Below are 14,287 nucleotides of genomic sequence, written 5' to 3' on the forward strand. Positions count from 1 at the left end.
TGGTCGGAAAGCCTTCCGACCGACTCCCTGTCTGAAGCATTTCCGACTGACTTGGCATCTGGGAGTCCGACTGACCGATTACAATGTTTCCGAACACCATTTGGGTTGACTCCCATTGACTTCGATGGGAGCCTGTTTTCCGACTGACAACACAGCCTCCCATTTGAAAAAGGGGTGGTCGTGGAAAACTTTGCACCCTGTGGTGGATGGATGTATGATGGTACAACGCGTACCATCACAACGCGGTATGTTACATCGCGGTTTTGACAACGCAAGTCGTTACATCAACTTGCGTTGGAGGGCGCTGGATTTAGGAATAGTGTGAATTACTATTCCAACTTCAGTCTACGTACAGTAGGGAAGGTGTTGGAATAGTAATTCACACTATTCCTTAGTCTAGAGTGCCCTCCAGTGCAAGTCGGTGTAACGACTTTCGTTGTAAAAACCACGATGTAACCATACCGCGTTGTAATGGTTGCGTGGTAAAGGATGATTCCCGTGGTGGAAGTATGATGTTACAACGCATACATTTACATCGCGGTACATTACATCGTGGTTTTTACAACGCAAGTCGTTACAACGACTTGCGTTGGAGGGCGCTGGACTTAGGAGTAGTATAATTAAAGGTGTTGGATAGTAAATTATACTATTCCTTGTCCTAGAGCGCCATCTAGCGCAAGTCGTTGTAACGACTTGCGTTGTAAAAACCGTGTTGTAATGGCATCGCGATGTAATCCCCGCGTTGTAAACGATGTTTCCCCCTGTGGTGGGTACCCCATGGTGACTGCCACACTGAGCATGGTTGAAAAGAGGGGACCAATTGGTACTCCACAGGCCCCAACTGGAGGCCTCTGGCTGAAGGGGGGCCTGCTACGGGCGCCCAAAGTCGGTTTCCGACAGCCGATCTGTGTTGGACAGACTGATTCAGAAAGGCTGTCGGAATCCGGCATCGTAGTCGGTTGGTCCGAAAAGTGGTCCGTAGAGCTGTACGATTCGGCTGACTTGGACTCTCCGAATGCCGGTCAAAACCGATTCGAAATGACCGACCGATTACCTTGTATCATAATCGGTTGGTCGGCAATGTTTCCGAGTAGGTCGGAAACATGGCTTCCGACAAGAGTTTGGTCAAACCAAATGCAATTCTGAGCCTTTCCGACCGACATGGTAATGACTAATGAGGCCCATAATGAACAAGGCACAACAATATTCTTCTTTCTGAATGTTAATCACATTACGTTTTAAATCACATTCCCTCCAACAACCAGTATATGTCCCTCTTACTTCACAAAACTAACCAACCATTTGACAATCAGCAAAGTTCAAAGGTATTCTTTTTATGTCTAGGCTTTATTGGGTTCGATAATTATTGTCTATCACGAGTTTTTGGGAAATATTGGTCATATCCCCTTTTACCTAATAATATTTGTCAGATTTAACCTGCCAATATTTATCACTAAACACATAGGGGCACATTTACAAGCCCCTTGCACCGCCGGTTCCGTCACTTTTTGTGACATACCGATGGCGCAGTGTGCTGCCCCATATTTATAAGGCCACGTAATGCCACCCTGCAGGGCTTCTAGTGGGCTTGTAAATACGGCCCCTTTTCACACATCACTTTGCGTGAAAGGGGCATGCCATGGGTGTTGATGTGGGTGTTCCCACGCAACACCCATGGATTCTGCCGCATTTCCAGACTTACGAGAAATCGTAAACCCGGAAATGCGGAGGTGTAAGGAGGAGCAACGAGGAGAAATGTCTTTATTTCTAGTTGTTTTTTTCTCTTTCTATGCGTGCTGCATTCTGCAGCATACAGTAAAAAAAGAAAATACCTCTTATGATTGTTTTTGTGCACAAAGGTATCCTTACTTGAACAAAAACAATCATCCCTGAAACGCAGGCACCCTTGCACCATGGTGCAAAGGTGCCTGCTTCGGCGCATGGCAGCCAATTGTGCACCAGCACAGGGGAGAGAAAAAGGATCAGTCATAACGTTGTAGATATGACACATCCCTTTGCTTCCAAAGTAACGCAACGTGGCACAGCCAAATGGCTTGTGGCACCACGCTGCATTACTTTCTCCTAAATAGGCCCTCAGTTCCGATATGTGTGGTGACAGAAGTTACCGTACATATTGCAATTAGTAGCCCACTTGTAATCAGGGCCCTAGCCTAGAGAATGTTTATTACTTCCTGCCAGCTCATAGATTTACAATGTGTGTGTGTATGTGTGAGTATGTATATATATATATATATATATCAAGCAAAAGAAGCACCCTTGTGGCAGGCACTCACGGGTGGTTAGGTTCAAGGCCCTTGTCAGGCTCACGGCTCTCATGCAAACTACCCCCTCAGTGGCATTGGTTGACACGTTTTGGGAAACAATCCCTTCATCATGAACCATTCCAAACAGCAGGTGGCAGGCAAACGGGCTACAGCAAGTCCTTCTTTTATTTCAATTAGTACAGGAAGTCTGTCTCAAGTGAGGCACATTGTACACTGGGGCATGTAGTCCAAAATATAATTCCCAAGTGGGGTGTCTGCCGCTTTGTTTCTGCATAAAAAGTTCTTAAAAGAAGGGGCCAATGAGTTCCGCTGACAGCCATAACACAGGGCAACCTCCAGGCCACCCATACCGCCCTCCTGCCAAGTGTAACAGGGGCGGTTCCACAAGGATTTCATAGTGGTGCCAAGCCGTGACCGGGTTGAGGCCACATATTTACCAATCAAAAGAAGCACCCTCAGTAGCATCGGTTGACGCGTTTCGGGAAACAATCCCTTCATCAATAAAAGAAGGACTTGCGGTAGCCCGTTTGCCTGCCACTTGCTGTTTGGTATGGTTCATGATAAAGGGATTGTTTACCGAAACGCATCAACCAATGCTACTGAGGGGGTAGTTTGCATGAGAGCCGTGAGCCTGACAAGGGCCTTGAACCTAACTGAGTGAGTGCCTGCCACAAGGGTGCTTCTTTTGATATATATATATATATATATATATATATATATATATATATATATATCCTCTTGTTTCTCTCGAGTATTTCTTTGCCACTCCTTAGCGAGAGCTGCGTCGCCACGAGGGACCTCTCGGGAGCAGGTCCTGATACATCCATCCAAAAAAGACGACGCCGTGTGCGGTTCAAAGCTTTATTTAAACTGCCGTTATAGCATCTATTAGTAAATCAAAGAATGAAATCGTAACTGAATGTAAGCCCACTGGGGCATAATTGTTTCAGCGGTTTGTCATAAGCTCACATGAGCGAAATTGACAAATATTGTTTATATGTCAAACATAATATTATGCACCAAAGTAGAGCGTGCAATTATATTTTGTTTAATTGTTGAACTATCCGATATGAATTTAATTATGAAAACCGTCGTATATGATGTGAAGGTTTAATTCTAAAACTAATTTGACTATTGATGTGCATTACTTGAAAAAACTATGAGTCTGTTTTCACGTTTGTCACGATTGTAGTTTACCATGTGATTAGTTTTCAGGCACGTATGCACTTTAAAATGGCCGCGCGTTTTGAATTTTGCTATCAGTGAACAAGGCTGCTTTGCAGTTGAAACACGTTTGATAACGGCAGTTTAAATAAAGCTTTGAACCGCACACGGCGTCGTCTTTTTTGGATGTATATATATATATAAAAATCCAACTAACTATAACATCCCTGAAACCTGTGTTTTTTCAGTGAATTTCTAAGGTTTTTAAAATGTGAGTTTCTAACTATAACGTCCCTGAAGCATATATATATATATATATATATATATATATATATATATATATATATATATATATATGCTTCAGGGACGTTATAGTTAGAAACTCACATTTTAAAAACCTTAGAAATTCACTGAAAAAACACAGGTTTCAGGGATGTTATAGTTAGTTGGGTTTTTCACTAGTACAAAACCAGAGAAATTCGGCCATTATAGTTAGTCGAGCTAAGTATAACTCGCGCCCCCACAATGCACTGTTGATGACGTCACATATTACATCATTCATGACATGGTTAGTGACATCACTGATGACATCTCAAATGACATCACGGATGACATCATCCAGTGACTGTGTGTTTCTGTAAAGTTATATATATATATATATATATATATATATATATATATATATAGATATAGATATACAGATATATATATATATATATATATATATATATATATATATATATATATATATATATATATATATATATATATATGCCAAGGTGTATTGAAGAATGTGTGGGTGTATAAGTGTCTGAATGGATGATTTCGTATGTGCGTGACTGACTGTATAAGTGAGTGATTAAACGTGTCTTACTGAATGCATGGGTTAGTGACTAAACTGTATGAATGTCTGCATCAGTCTGTCAGTTGGTGTGTAAGCAGCTGCATAGGTTGGTGAGTAGCTACATTAGTGTCTATATGGGTTATTGATTGGTTGTCTGACTATCTGTAGGGGTACCTGAGTGTCTGTGTGGCTGGGTGGGGGGTGTGTGACTCTGCATAGATGTGTGAGTGGGTGATTCACTGGGTGTATGGGTTCAAGAGTGCATCTGTGAAGGGCTGTATGGGTGGGCGAGTGTGTGTATGGGTGTGTTGGTGAGTAAATGGATGTCTCAGTGGTATATGTGTGAGTAACTACGTATATGAAAGGCAGTATATGTGAGTGTTGGAGTATATAAATGACTATATGTGAGAGTGAGTGATTGTGAGAGTGGCTGTATGGGTGAGTGTGTGCTTGTATCAGTGATTGTATAAGAGAATATGTGTTAGTATCTGTATGAATAAGTGAGGTGGTGTGTGTATAACTGTATAGGTGAGTAAAAGAGAGTGTGATTGATTCTTTGCATGACTTACTAGGTGTGTGAGTAACTCTATGGATGAATGGTGGTTTGTGAGTGATGTATAGGTGTATGAGTGCAAATGATAGTGCTCTATTGATGAGTGTTGCATGTATGAGTGACTGTATGGATGAATGAGTGGATGTGTGAGTAGACCTAGGAATCAGTGAGTGGGTATGTAGTAACTGGTATTGGTGTGTATGGTTTCGAAAATAGTAGTCTGTATTTTAGAGTGGGTATATCAAAGGTTATATTAGGGTTTGAGGAGGTGCATCAGATTATCACGTGGATGATGTCATCAGTGATGTCATTTGAGATGTCATCAGTGATGAAACTGACCATGTCATGAATGATGTAATATGTGACATCATTAGCAGTGCATTTCGGGGGCGCGAGTTATAGTTAGCTCAACTAACTATAACGGCCGAATTTCTCTGGTTTTGTATGAGTGAAATGACCAACTATAATGTCACTGAAATCTGTGGTTTTTTCAATGAATTTCAAAGGTTTTTTAAATGCTAATTTCTAACTATAACGTCCCTAAAAATTATGGTTTTTCAGTGAATTCCAAACGTTTTTTAATTGCTAATTTCTAACTATAACGTCACTGAAACCTATGGTTTTGTCAGTGAATTTCTAAGGTTTTTCAAATGCTATTTCGAACTATGCCGACATAGGTAGGACATGTGCAGAAATATGAACAAAGGCACAGAAAGAAGCAAGAGAAATGCAGAAAGAGGCAACAGAAGTCCAGAAAGACGAAGAAAAGTGCAGAAAGAAGCAAGAGATATGCAGAAAGAACCAACAGAGGTGCAGAAAGAGGCCTTGTTGCAAAGTCATCTTGTGCCCCCAAATTTTTGCTGACTGGTTCCTGGTGGTAACTGACTCTAACTAACCAGGCCTGGAGCCAGTACTATGCTGAAAGACACTTAGAATACAGTGAAAACACTTACATACACTAGGGTACACTATGGGTTGGGGTACCCCTGTGATTGACATGACCTCCCCTGTAAGGCCCTAGTACGTATTAGGGCAGGGGGGTTAAAACTAACTCTAAGTCAGAGGTGCAGAAAGAGCGAAGGGAAGTGCAGAAAGAAGCAAAAGAAGTGCCAAAAGAGGCAAGAGAGGTGCAGAAAGAAGCAAGTGAAGTACAGAAAAAGGCAAGAGAGGTGCACAATGAGGCAAGAGAGGTACAGAAAGAGGCAGGGGTGCAAAAAGAAGGAAGAGAAGCGCAGAAAGCAGCAAGAGAATTGCTGAAAGAAGCAACAGAGGTATAGAAAGAAGCAAGAGAAGTTCATAAAGAGGCAAGCGAGGTGCAGAAAGAAGCAAGAACAGTACAGAAATAACAAATAGAGGTGCAAAAAGAGGCAAGAGAGGTACAGAAAGAGGCAGGAGGGGTGCAGAAAGAAGGAAAAGAAGTGCAGAAAGAGGCAAGAGAATTGCTGAAAGAAGCAACAGAGGTGTGGAAAGAAGCAAGAGAGGTGCAGAAAGAGGCAAGTGAGGTGCAGAAAGAAGCAAGAGCAGTGCAGAATGAACAATAGAGTTGCTGAAAGAGGTGCAAAGGGTGCAGAGAGAGCAAGAGAAGTGCAGAAAGAACCAACAGAGGTACAGAAAGAGGCAAGAGAGGTGCAGAAGCAGACAGGAAAGGTGCATAATGAGGGAACAGGGGTGCAGAAAGAGGTAAGAGAGGTGTAGAAAGAGAAAAAAGGGGTGCACAAAGAGGCAACAGGGGTGCAGAAACAAGCAAGAGAAGTGCAGAAAAAGGCAAGAGAATTGCTGAAAGAAGCAACAGATGTGTGGAAAGAAGCAAGAGAAGTACAGAAAGAGGCAAGTGAGGTGCAGAAAGAAGCAAGAGCAGTGCAGAATGAACCAACAGAGGTGCAAAAAGAGGCAAGAGAGGTGCAGAAAAAGATAGGAGAGGTGCACAAAATGGGCAAGAGAGGTACAGAAAGAGGCAGGAGGGGTGCAGGAAGAAGAAAGAGAAGTGTTGAAAGAAGCGCCAGAGATGCGGATAGAGGGAAGCGGGGTGGAGAAAGAGACAAGAGAGATGCAGAAAGAAGCAACAGAGATGCCGAAAGAGGGAAGAGGGATGGAGAAAGAGGCAAGAAGGGTGCAGAAAGAAGCAAGAGAGGTACAGAAAGTAACAAAAGAAGTGGAGAAAGAAGGAACAGAGGTACAGAAAGAGGCAAGAGGAGTGCAGAAAGAGAAGAGGGGTACAGAAAGAGGCACAAGGGGTGCAGAAAGAAGCAAGAGATGTAGAGAAAGCCGCAAAAAAAGTGCAGATAGAAGCAAAAGATGCAGAAAGAGGGAAAAGGGGTGGAGAAAGAGGCAAGAGAAGTGCAGAAAGAAGCAACAGACATGCAGAAAGGGGGAAGAGGGGCAGAGAAAGAGGCAAGAGGGGTGCAGAAAGAAGCAAGCAAGGTGCAGAAAGAAGCAAGAGAGGTGATGAAAGAAACAAACAAAGAACAGAAAGAAGGAACAGAGGTGCAGAAAGAGGCAGGAGGGGTGCAGAAAGAGGCAAGAGAGGTGCAGCAAGATGCAAGAGGGGGCATATAGAAGCAAGTGAGGTGCAGAAAGAGGCAACAGAGGTGCAGAAAGTAGAAGATATGTGAAGAAAGAGGCAAGTGAAGTGCAGAAAAAGAAAGAAAGGTGCAGAAAGAAGCAACAGAAATAAAGAAAGAGGCAAGAGAGGCACAGAAAGAAGCAAGAGTGACTTGCACACCATTAGTACCAATTTAACACCACATTTAACAATAAGTAACAGTTGACCATTCTAGGTTTACAAACGACCTTCCACCACACTGAAACACTTGTTGCTGCATTTTTGGTAATGTTTGAGCCGTTTGAGCTAGAAACAAGGCTTTTTTGTTCAAATCTGCAGATTAGGCAGCAGCTGATGAATTATGCGACTAATGTGGAAAATGTTTAATTGTGCGAAAGTTGGTGCAGCCGAACAGTCGCATAATTCCAGTGGCCCTGCTCATACCTCTAACTGGGTCCTGAAGTGCTCCTCAGTGATTCCTTCTTTTTTTGTCTCATTGATTTCATAGTTTAGCTTCTATGGAAACAAGGAAGACTAAACCTGAGGTTACCACTCCACAACACAGACTACCATACCACATAATTACTCTCCATACCACATAATCCCACTTTACATAATTCCTATACACTAAATACCACATACTTTCTATCTACTTAATTTCACTGCCCAACATCCACTCCACTCCAAGAAACATTAATAAAACACTTTTAGATTTACAACGCTAATTGCTCTAACTCTTGCAAATGCGGGACCTATTACATTACAAATGTTTCTTTAACTGGTAGTCGTGTTTGCAGAGAGGTGGAGAAAGGGGGCTGGGCCTCCAACCAGTACTCAGAAATTCTGCTGAGTAGGACTTACAGGAGGTATCAGGAGGGCTACTTGGCCGCCAAAGTCCCTCAGGAGTAAAGTGGACTTCATCCCCCAACCAGTACTGTGCCAGGAGGCACATTTCCAGAGTGCTGGAGAAAGGTGAGAGTGGCCTCCAAAGACCTCTTAGCTATTCCACAGTGTGGGATTTACTGGAGGTAACAGGAGGGGTAGTTAGCCCCTAAGGTCAACCTTGGGGGCCAACTACACCTCCTATTACCTCCAGTAAGTCCCACACAGCAGGATTGTTAATTTCCCATAGCAGGCCATGCCCCCTTTCCCCAATACTCTGCAAACGCACTTCCTGGTGTGCTCTTGGATGGAGATTAAAGTCCCCTTTGCTGCTGGGGGTCCATAGAGGCCAACTACCCTACCTGATACCCCCAGTATGCCCCAGATAGTGAGATAGCTGACAGGTGGACACAGGCCACACACACCTTTCTCCACTTCCCTGCAACACGCCTCCTGGTGCATTCTACTGGGGGCCAACTAGCCCACCAGGTACCTCCAGTAAGCCCCACACAGCTGGATTGTTGAGAGTGGCCGAGACCACGCCCCTTTTTACACCACTCTACGAATGCGCCTCCTGGTGCACTGTTGCTCCAGGATGAAGTCCGCTTTAGTCCTGAGGTCCTCAGGACACAAGAGGACCTCATCGCCCCACCAGCAATGTGCCACTATTGGCCCGGGGGACCCCATTCCCCGGGGCCTGGCCTTACTTTGGGGACCGTGGGGGGGAGTCTCAATGCCCCCACGGTGCCAGCCGGATAACCCGCCTCCTGCGTGAGCTGGCATTGCTTTTGGGCAAAGGGAGATGCTGACATGCAGCTCCCCTTGCCCAAAAGCATTTTTGCTTTGCTTCTTGGAAGCAAGAGCAGGTTTCCTGCTCTCGCTTCCAAGAAGCAAAGCAATGTTTGCTATGGCAGGGCGGGAGCTGTGCTCCCGCCCTGCCATAGCAAACGGCATTGTCCCGGGGGTGGGCACCCGGGACATTGCAGGAGCCGGCCCTAGGTGGTGGTCGGTCCCCAGGGCCCTCTAGGGCTCTAGGAGGGGGGCTGCGGCGCTGCTTCAAAGATGGTCCTCATTTACTAATGTGCTGCCCCCAGAGCAGGGTCCCATCCTGCACCTGATGAACTTCATTAAAGGTGTGCCGCGGTGCAAACAGGAACACACTCTCTAAGTATAACACCACCCTTGATATCTCTAGGGATCATATGTAAAATTTAGGGACAGGTTGAAATATCTTAGTTAATTAAAAACTAGTGAAAGTTTTCTCAGACACGTCTTCATGCCGTGTGGAACACAGATCACATCTCTGTTCTGAGAGTGACGAGAGAACCCTTGATGTCCTGTGATCCTCTATAGGATGTGGCACAGCGATCCTACGTTTGGTCTGAGGTTAATGGGAGATCGGTTATGGTTTCCTGATCCTTCACAGCATGTGGCACAGGGATCCCACGTCAGTTCTGAGGTTGATGAGAGATGGCCTGCTCACCTGTGTTCTTGTGCGTAATGTTGTGACAAGATGAAACTTATGTACTGGTTAAGGAACCAGTCCAATGAACCACACTTTGTTGATGTTTGCAACAATTGTTAGCTACCCTATCACCAATTCTCTCCCTTCATATTCTCTCCTCATGACCTAGGTCACTAAATCAATTGTAGGTTGTTGGATTTGTGTATTCTGCAATGCCCTCTTCCCTAGTGCTCTGTTCCTTTGCTGCTCAGCCAGCATGTGAGGTCATCAGAATGTTGAGAGTGTTTGTGTTGGAAGGGGTGTCCATTGAAGGAAAGAGCTGAGCAGCAAGGATGCTGGTCATGGTGGGGCCTACCTGTAGCTGAACTAAACCTAATAAACATACTTATTTTATAACCTACAGGATGATTGTAACATAGGTCAACTGGTAGGATAGCTCAGTGGGTGAAGCATTGGGCTATAAATAATTGTGTGTATTTTGAAGACGGAAGCTTCATCTCCTGATGGCTGCACCCAGCCTTGTAAATGAAGATAACTACATTTGTAAAAGTATCATCAAAGAAATAAGTAGCAATAAACAAAACTGTGGTGAGTGCTATAGAATCCAGTACTCTAGTTGGAAATATACACATATGTTGAGACTTCTTCCTGCATGAAAAGCCTCGACCTCCATATTCCTCTGCGTCACACTCTCTCTCCCTCCATCTTTCTCTAGGGCACAGACTCTCTCCCTGCACATTGCTCTGGGTCACAGACTCTCTTCCTGCTCATTCCTCTGGGTCACAGACTCTCTCCCTGCGCATTCCTCTGGGTTACAGACTCTCTCCCTGTACATTCCTTTGGGTCACAGACACTCTCCCTGCTCATTCCTCTGGGTCACAGACTCTCTCCCTGGACGTTCCTCTGGGTCACGGACTCTGCCCCTGCTCATTTCTCTGGGTCACAGACTCTCTCCCTGCATATTGCTCTCGGTCACAGACTCTCTCCCTGTGCATTCCTCTGGGTCACAGACTCTCTTCCTGCACATTGCTCTGGGTCACAGACTCTCTCCCTGTGCATTCCTCTGGGTCACAGACTCTCTCCCTGCACATTGCTCTGGGTCACAGACTCTCTCCCTGCACATTGCTCTCGGTCACAGACTCCCCCCTCCCCCTGCTCATGCTCACCTTTCAGCATCTTGATGGCGGCGCTGACCTTGACGCCATCCTTCTTGATCATGGCTCTCATGACCTGGCCGAAGTTCCCCTCCCCGATCATGTCCTCAAACCGGATGTCCTCCCACTCCAGGATGGGATAGGTGAGCGGCTCACTCTGCGGCTTCGGGCGGCGTGTTAACGTCAGCGTCCCAGAGCTGAACTGGAGAATTGTCTCCTCCCCCTGAGGAAGAAGCATAGACAGTGTAGAGGTCAGGGTATCAGACAGGTAACACCAGAGGGAAGGGGAGAGGACAAGGGAGGGCAGAGGTTAAAGGATTAGACAGGTCAGAGGCGAGGGTATAGGTCAAAGGAGACAGGTGAGGAGGCAGAGGTCAAAGGACCAGACAAGTCAGGTCAGAGGTGAGGGTAGAGGTCAAAGGAGACAGGTCAGAAGGTAAAGGTCAAAGGACCGGACAGTTCAGGAGGTAGAGGTCAAAGGGTCTGGCAGGTCAGGGCCTCAGTTGTGATGGATTACCACACATTGTTGCCACTGAGTGAGCCTAGTTAACTGATGGATTGAAGAGATACTAATAGAAAGGACATGTAGAGACATCAGACTCTGGTCAATCTACTGAGAAGGGACTTAAAGCAAGAGACCAGTCCATTGGAAGGGAAAAGAAAGCAGAATACAGTCAACAGAAATAAATGAATTATATTGGATGCAGTATTAGAGAACGGAATATGATTATCGATGACAGATAATAGGTGCAGATGAGTGGATCACACAGCGGGGTTATGACACGGTGTAGTTTCTGGTAACAGACCATGTGTCGGTCAGTACACTGTAACAGAAGAGGTGTGTTCATGCAGGTTTTCCAGTCTATTATGAACTTTGGCACAGTGTGTGGTCCAGGTCAGGGGTATTTTGCTACTTTGTATTTGTGTGAGTGTGTTGCCGGTGTCGAGTGTAGTCGGCTTGTGCTTCTGCTTATGGGGGTCTTATTCCTAGAAGGTGTATGTAACGTGCTCTGCCTGCCAACATGCTTAGTGTTTCATCTGTTTCGCATTGTTTTGCGTTTTTTGATTTGTTTTCCAGTATTTTCGATTTTGTGTCTCCTTGCTTCAGTGTTATTGTCACTGGCTGTACTACTAACGCGTGTAGTTTTCTATACGTGCATATGGTGTTTGAATTTGCGTCACCCATGAGCGGAGGGTGATCCCCACGAGCACACTAACCAGAGGATCTTTGATTACCTATTTTCAAATTGAAGTACATTGATGAGTGCGTACGTTTTCTTATTATGTCCCCTTGTTTGCCAGCCCCAGTGTCAGGGTGCGAGTCCGCCCCAGTGCGTCACTGCTGTACTGCCCTTGTGCCCATCCCCTCTTGTTGTGTCTGCCAAGCTGTCTTCTTGTTTCACTTAATCTATATGTCCCCCATCAAGGATGAGGAGTGTGGGAGTGTGGTGTTTAGAGGGGTCACCCGTCAGCGGTGTTTTGAGAAGTCACCCCTCAGCGATGAGGAGAGCGCTGAATTCTACTCACAGATCCAGTCTGGTAAGTGAAGGTCCGTGGTCGGTGGAAGAAGTTCTTCTTGATGCAGAAGAGGGCCAGCAGCGCGATGATGATGGTGATGCACGTGACCGACACGGAGCCGATGATCGCCAGCAGCAGCTTCTGGTTGCCCCGCGAGGCCTGCGGGCTCCGGCTCTCCATGCTGGGGAGGAGGTTCTGCAGATCTGTAGAAAGAAGGACGAGGAACAAGACTGGAAAGGGGAGCCTTATCCTACAGCTGTGTCTACCAGGATGAGTCAAGAAGAAATCCCTTTTGTGGCATCTAAACCTGTCCGTCTGGTGTTCTCTTCTCTTTAAGGGTGAGACCTGGACTGCACCATCTGGTGATCACTACAGGGGTGGGCCTTACCTTCTGTTCATCACCCTGGGTTCATCCCTGGGCTGTTTATTCTTTTTATCATTTTAAGGAAGAGACCTGGACTGCACCATCTGGTCATCACTACAGGGGTGGGCATTGCCTTCTGTTCATCACTCTGGGTTCAACCCTGGGCTGTTTATTCTTTTCATCATTTTAAGGGTGAGACCTGGACTGCACCATCTGGCCATCACTACAGGGGTGGGCCTTACCATCTATTCATCACTCTGGGTTCAACCCTGGGCTGTTTATTCTTTTCATCATTTTAAGGAAGAGACCTGGACTGCACCATCTGGTCATCACTACAGGGGTGGGCCTTACCATCTATTCATCACTCTGGGTTCAACCCTGGGCTGTTTATTCTTTTCATCATTTTAAGGGTGAGACCTGGACTGCACCATCTGGTCATCACTACAGGGGTGGGCCTTACCATCTATTCATCACTCTGGGTTCAACCCTGGGCTGTTTATTCTTTTCATCATTTTAAGGGTGAGACCTGGACTGCACCATCTGGTCATCACTACAGGGGTGGGCCTTGCCTTCTGTTTATCACTCTGGGCTCAACCATGGGCTGTTTATTCTTTTCATCATTTTAAGGGTGAGACCTGGACTGCACCATCTGGTCATCACTACAGGGGTGGGCCTTGCCTTCTGTTCATCACTCTGGGTTCAACCCTGGGCTGTTTATTCTTTTCATCATTTTAAGGGTGAGACCTTGACTGCACCATCAGCCCATCACTACAGGGGTGGGCCTTGCCTTCTGTTCTTCACTCTGGGTTCAACCCTGGGCTGTATATTCTTGTCATCATTTTAAGGGTGAGACATGAGCTTGCTTTAGGGCTCAAGCCTGAGCTGTTCCATCTGTTTATCCATCTAGAGTTCAACCCTGACCTGCACCATTTGGTCAATGGTTCACGCCTGGACTGTACATCTATTTGCTGTTGGCTATTCCCTACTCTTGGTTCAGTCTAGGACCTGGTGACATTTTCATTATGCTAGTGTATTGTTTAATATATTCTGACATTTCAAGTTACACTAATGCCTGATAGTACGCCATTACAACATGCTATGTAATTTGTCCTCTGTTCAGGGAAAAATCATATGTTGTGAACATGGGAACAACATGACCTAACACACTAGCGGCTGCTGTTCGCATCATATGTGGTTTTTAGAGCACCTTCATTCACCTGACATTTTCGCGTAATTTTGCAAAGACTATATACAAACATTTCGCACATCCTTCAGAGACACATTCTGTCTCATTTCTCTAAAAGATCCTCTTCCTCACTCAAGTTCAGACTTGGAGTGTCCCTTCTCTGCTATGAATAACACTTGGTGTGAGTAGTCTATCAGCCCCCAGCAGCACTTGCACTTTCCAAAGCATGTTTGACTCAGAGATGAGACCGCAATGTGGTTCTTCAGGTGAGACCCAAGAGTGTCTTGTCCAGGCTGGTTGAAGCTGACCAGACACCTCCATAGGTTATGT

The 14,287-nt window shown here is 45.5% G+C and overlaps 1 protein-coding gene across 1 annotated transcript in view; it reads right to left on the reverse strand.

The window, feature by feature from the left end:
• Positions 1–14,287, reverse strand: part of TIE1 (tyrosine kinase with immunoglobulin like and EGF like domains 1) — a 329,526-nt gene that overhangs the window by 99,052 nt on the left and 216,187 nt on the right. The window contains exons 14-15 of the mRNA XM_085602980.1: positions 12,417–12,610; positions 10,902–11,112 (exon numbers count right to left, since the gene is read on the reverse strand). Coding sequence (XP_085459106.1) covers positions 10,902–11,112; positions 12,417–12,610 — 405 coding nt within the window. The remainder of the gene's footprint in view (positions 1–10,901; positions 11,113–12,416; positions 12,611–14,287) is intronic.

This window comes from Triturus cristatus, chromosome 4_2, assembly GCF_964204655.1.
Source record: "Triturus cristatus chromosome 4_2, aTriCri1.1, whole genome shotgun sequence".
NCBI lineage: Eukaryota > Metazoa > Chordata > Amphibia > Caudata > Salamandridae > Triturus > Triturus cristatus.